Raw genomic sequence first — 6,170 nt, forward strand, 5'->3', positions numbered from 1 at the left:
ACTTGGGCAGTTGAGGCAAGAGAATCACCTAAGCCCAGGAGTTGGAGGTTGCTGTGAGCTGTGATGCCACAGATGACAAAGTGAGACTCTGTCTCTAAAAAAAAAAAGAGGATTTTTGATAGACTTTGGTGGCTCATGCCCGTAATCCTAGTACTCTGGGAGGCCAAAGTGGGTGAATACCTTGAACTCAGGAATTTGAGACCAGCCTAAGCAAGAGCAAGAGCCGTCTCTAATAAAAATTTAAAAATCAGCCTGGCATGGTGGGGCTTGCCTGTAGTCTCAGTCTCAGCTACTTGGACAGTTGAGGCAAAAGGATCACTTAAGCCTAAGAGCCTGAGGTTGCTGTGAGCTATGATGAAGCCCCAGCACTCTACCCAGGGCGACAGAGTAAAACTCTGTCTACCTCCCCTGGAAAAAAAAAAAAAATTATTTTAACTATCTTCACTATTTATTAAGTTTTTACCATTTTCAAATGCAATAATCTATGAAAGAAACATTTTACTAAACTATAATTACTTTTTTAAAAACTGCAATTAACTTATTTCTAACGCCAAACCCATACCATGTAATCTAACATATTTTCAGGTTAGAAAAAGAAATTACAAAGAACCATTATCTTTCAAGATATGTGATAAAAATACATTTGCTGACTATTAAACTAATCTCCTAGGTCACTTTCGTGGTAGCCAGGTGAATAAACAGACCGGCAGAGGCCTGATTTTTGCATACATTTATCCCTAGCCTGGAGAAAGTCCTCAAAACAAAATACTCATTCAAGTTTAGAATAACTGAGGTTATTTAAAAATAGGCTCTGTATTGATAAAAATATCAATACAAAGAATAATAAATACCTCTGTAAGTTCAAGAAGATCATCTGTTCTTCTATCTCTCTCTTTGCCTGAGCAATTCTTTTCCTTTGTCTCAAGTATTGACATTTTCCTCCTGAGTAAGCCATTGCTTCCACTGCCCAGGCGAAGTCGGGCTGATACTTCTTCTGACAGGTCAGGCTCCAGCTGGTATCCCCTCCTCTGATCAAAAAGTTTCTATATTCTACTGACATGTTTGATACTTGCCAATATAAACACACATTAGATATAAAATATAACAGTGCCATTAATGTGGGGATAAAAGAGAGAATTAGCATGTCCTTCAAAGGAGTAAAGTAGATTAAGCCTGTCTCTCTGTTCCTTTAAGGGGAGATTTTAAAAAAGCTCCAGATCTAAGGCTCACAGGACACCTCAATTACAAACCGTGAAACAGAGCACTCGCCTCTTTCCCTGGAGGCAGAAAAAAAATATTTCCAGTTCTCCTATCCCAATTAAAAAGTTAAAAGACATTTTGAAAGTTTAAAAAGCAAAATTTATGACCCTTGATCCCAACATTCAGAATAAACTAGCTATCCTTATACTAAGTAAACTTATTCTACCTCCTCTTTCTTTCTTTCTTTTTGAGACAGATCCTTAACCTCAAGCTGTCACCCTGGGTAGAGTGCTGTAATATCACAGCTCACAGCAACCTCCAACTCCTGGGCTCAAGCAATTCTCCAGCCTCCACCTCCCTAGTAGCTGGGACTACAGGTGCCTGCCACAATGCCCAGCTATTTTTTGGTTGCAGCCATCATTGTTGCTTGGCGGGCCTGGGCTAGATTCAAAGCCACCAGCTCAGGTGTATGTGGCTGGCACCTTAACCACTTGAGCCACAGGCACTGAGCCTACCTCCTCTTTTTTTTAAAAATTCATATCTCTCAAGTCTTTGGCATAATAATGTTATCTTTATTTTTTTGAGACAGTCTTACTTTGTCAAGCCCTCTGTAGAGTGCTATGACATCAAAGTTCACAGCAACCTCAAACTCCTGGGCACAAGCGATCCTCTTGCCTCAGCCTCCCAAGTAGCTGGGACTACAGGTGCCCAACACAACACCTGGCTAGTTTTTCTATTTTTAGAGATGCAGTTTCACTCTTGCTTAGGCAAGTCTCGAACTCCAATCTACCACCTTAACCTCCAAAAGTGCTAGGATTATAGGCATGAGCCACCATGCCCAACAATGTTCTTTTTAAAAATTATGTATTACAGAAAATACACAAAACACTAAAGTAATACATAAAAAATACTTAATTTTTGCAAAAAGAGTATCTATACAATCACCATTCTGATCAACAAACAATTCTGCCACTACCCCCAGAAATGTTCATATCTCTTCCCTATTGTAACCCTTAATAACCAAATTTAAGCCATCCAGTAGACAGCTATTCTAAAACAAGGAAACAGCCAGGCATAATGGCTTATGCCTGTAATGCTAGTATGCTGGGAGATTAATGTAGGAGGACTGCCAGGAGTTCTAGACTAGCCTGAGTAAGATGAAGAGCCAGCTATGTGTGGTGGTACATGCCTGTAGCCCCAGCTACTTAGGAAGTTGAGCAGAAGGATCACTTCAGTCCAGGAGTTTGAGGTTGCAAGTGAGCTACAATGATGACACTGCACACCAGCTTATGTGATAGAGCAAGACTCTATCTCAAAAATAAAATAAGATAAAAATAAGTAAAAAATTAAAAAAAATTAGGAAATGTATTTAGAAATAGGGCTTTGGACTAGAATCACATTAGTCTCAAGACACCTACCCAATACTCTTTACTCTAGTTAATTGCCACATACACTGGTCCTTGGAAACCAGCAGCTGCTGGCCCTTCCCAGACAGCAGTCTTCAGTTTCAACAAGGATGGAAGCAGGATGTAATCCTCAGCCAGGTTCCAAATACCCTCATTCTGTTTGCTCTAATGCTGAAACTTAGTTCCCTTCTTCCTTCAGCCTTTGCCCCGCAGGTGACAAACAATAAACACAAAGGCTCCAATTGGAATCTCTGGAAGTCAGTAACATTAGAGAAAGGAAACTTCTAAGTTAAGACTCTGAGTTTAGGGCCAGGAGAGGTGGGTCACACCTGTAATCCTAGCACTCTAGGAGGCCAAAGGGGTCGGCGGTGGATCACTTGAGGTCAGGAGTTCAAGACCAGTCAAAGCAAGAGCAAGATCCTGTCTCTACTAAAAATAGAAAACTTAGGTTGGTGGTGTGCTGGGCACCTGTAGTCCCACCTACTTGGGAGGCTGAGGCAGGAGGATCCCTTGAACCCAGGAGTTTGAGGTTGCTGTGAGCTAGGCTGAGGCCACAACACTATAGCCTAGGCAACAGAGTGAGATTCTTGTCTTAAAAAACAAAAAAAAGATTAAAAAATTCTTATGAAGAGGCCTAGTGAGAGAATATGAACTCAACTAAACTGATACTCCATACAAATTTGTATGTATCTAAAATGTGAAATAATCAAAATTCAAGTTTGCATTTAATTTAGCAGTAGATTTCTTTTGGAAGGTTCTTATGCTAATACTTATAGAGAATATGTAAAAGCCAATTTAAGCATAAGATTTGCTAGTATTTTCAAGTAAATCTGAAGCCTTGACTATGAAAACAAATCCCTGAAAATATTCTATCTTTCCCAGAGACAAATGACTTTTTAAAAAAATTGTCCAAAAGAAGCCAGGCAACAGAGATGAGTTCATATGGAGTCAGGGTGGTATCCCTCATAAATGAAGATGGCTACCATACAGAGGGAAACATATAACAATTCATGAAGAAGCAGAGTTGTATACCTTCAAGACATGTTGCTTTTAAAAAAACAACAGAATTAGCAATTGCATATAACTTTCCTTGTTTTTCACAGACACCAACAAAGAAATCAGGTGACCAAGTACACAGACATAAAATTTAACTACAATTAATACTTACACCTTCGTATTCGAGTCTGATCCCAACTGTCTTCTCTGTGTCAAAAATTTTCCCCTTTGAACACCTGTGGAAAAAAATTGAGAGATTATAAACTTCTATTGGATGATTCTAACCTGGTACAAACTAGGTTAGCTTTAGAAAAAAGATTTAATAATTTGCAAATAAAAACTGCCTTGAGTTTATATAGTCCCCTAACCTACTGCTCAGCAAATTTTTCCAAAAGGAACAGACAATAAATATTTTAGGCTCTATGGTTTTTATGATCGCATTCACATCTCATCTCTACTGTTGTAATTTAAAAGTGGTCATAATGCCGGGCTCAGTGGCTCACCCTAATCCTAGCACTCTGGGAGGTCCAGTGAGGTCCATCTCCTGAGCTCAGGAGTTTGAGACCACCCTGAGCAAGAGTGAGACCCCATCTCTACTAAAATAGAAAAACTGGTCAGCCATTGTGGTGGCCACCTGTAGTTCCAGCTACTCGGGAGGATGAGGCAACAGGATTGCTGAAGCCCAAGAGTTTGAGGTCGCTGCGAGCTATGAGGCCATAGTACTCTACCCAGAGCGACAGAGTAGTCTAGGGGAAAAAAAAAAAAAAGTGGCCATAGACACATGGACAGTATGTAAATGAATGAGCATGGAGTATATGTGTGTTCCAATAAAACTTTGCTTACAAAAAAATACATGGATAGACCAGATTTGGCCTATGGTTTACAAACTCTGCTATAAACTATCATCCAAAATCCACACTGATTACTAGAGATGCCCACTCTACCCACACTTCTAAGAAGCACCTATCAGTGCTTCCCCAACCCATGTCTAAGAGGTAAGGAGCATCCTCCCAAGTGAGGGGTGGACATAAGAGCTTCCTATCTATCCATTGTTAACTAGCTCACAGACTGAGGAGAGCTCACTAGTCCTCGGACCTAGTTACTCATAAATAGGACTTTTAAAGTAAGAAAAGATATTTTAAAACTTAGGCAAAACTGAACCATGTACCTCTTTTCACTTCTCATTGAACACAGAGGTCCCCTTGTTTCAACAAGTCTGTCTGTGAGGACAGTAAAGAAAAGATTAAATGTTTCCTTTACTAATCAATCATGCAGCTAGAAATTCAGCTTACACAGTTTCCAAAGTGTCAACACATCCTCCATCTACTTTGAAATGCGACAGTGCATTCCAAAGATGTTAGCCTCCCTGCAAATTAAGTTGCCTAAAAGTCTACACATTCTTTGCCCCTTAATCTTTACTATAAACTAACTGATATGCTTTCATTTGATAAGCTCTCATTTACTGTCACTTAGTGGATAGTATGAGAAGAAATATAAGGAAAATGACACAGAAATACAAGTAAATTAAACTTAGATTCACAAAATATTTGCTACTATGTAGGACCTAATAATGATCAAGAGCTACTTTATGAATCTACTTTGTCTTGAAACAGTCTTTTTTTTTTTAAACTGAACTCCTGGTACTAGATAAGCCCCAGTTAATGCCTTGAGGTTTGAGAATGTTTTAAAGTTTGATATGCCATTTTCACTTGAATGTCACTTTCAACCTCATACGCACACTCTCACATGAATTAAGGTCAGTACATTAAGACAAGGCTAAATCTGGGAACTCACATTGTTTTGGAACAAACTGAGTTGTTCTGATTCCGTGATTTTGCTCTTCCCCCCAGCCTTTGGTCTTTAATGTGTCCATCTGACTTCTTTGAGAACTTAGAAACACAAAAAGTGAGGGAGATCAGATACAAAAGGAAGTCTACCATTAATATTCATTATCTCTATTCGGCAAGCTTCGCCAAACAGGGGTTTTACTAATTACCCCTATAACATCAAATTACAAAAGAAAGGAAGTAACATAGCACTATCTGGAGTCAATGAAAAGGGTCTAATCCTGATTCTAATACTTCAGCCAAGTTACCTAATATCCAGTTTTTCTATTTGTAAAATTGGATGTTCTCAATCCCCACTGTCACCTTCACTAAAAAATCTCAGTGAAATAAAATTCAGATTAAAAGATAAAAACTTTGGGGCACGGCGCCTGTGGCTCAAAGGAGTAGGGTGCCAGCCCCATATGCTGGAGGTGGCGGGTACAAACCCAGCCTTGGCCAAAAGCTGCAAAAAAAAAAGATAAAAACTTTAACCATGTGCAGTGGCCCATACCCATAATCCCAGTACTTTGAAGCAGAGGTGAGGGCATCATTTGAGCCTAGGCGTTTGAGACCATTCTGAGCAATCTGGCCACCCCAGCTCTACAAAAAGACAAAACAATTAGGGCGGTGCCCAGAGCTCAGTGGATAGGGCGCTGGCCACATACAACAAGGCCGGTGGTTTAGAACCTGGCCTGAGCCAGCTAAAACAATGACAACTGCAACAACAAAAAAAATAGCCTAG

At 39.7% G+C, this 6,170-nt stretch overlaps 1 protein-coding gene across 1 annotated transcript in view; it reads right to left on the reverse strand.

The window, feature by feature from the left end:
• Positions 1–6,170, reverse strand: part of SENP2 (SUMO1/sentrin/SMT3 specific peptidase 2) — a 42,551-nt gene that overhangs the window by 12,016 nt on the left and 24,365 nt on the right. The window contains exons 8-11 of the mRNA XM_003792733.2: positions 5,397–5,491; positions 4,771–4,822; positions 3,775–3,838; positions 852–1,028 (exon numbers count right to left, since the gene is read on the reverse strand). Of these exons, the coding sequence (XP_003792781.1) occupies positions 852–1,028; positions 3,775–3,838; positions 4,771–4,822; positions 5,397–5,491 (388 nt within the window). The remainder of the gene's footprint in view (positions 1–851; positions 1,029–3,774; positions 3,839–4,770; positions 4,823–5,396; positions 5,492–6,170) is intronic.

The sequence above is a fragment of the Otolemur garnettii genome, unplaced genomic scaffold, assembly GCF_000181295.1.
Source record: "Otolemur garnettii isolate 467f Iridium unplaced genomic scaffold, OtoGar3 scaffold00060, whole genome shotgun sequence".
NCBI classification, from domain to species: domain Eukaryota; kingdom Metazoa; phylum Chordata; class Mammalia; order Primates; family Galagidae; genus Otolemur; species Otolemur garnettii.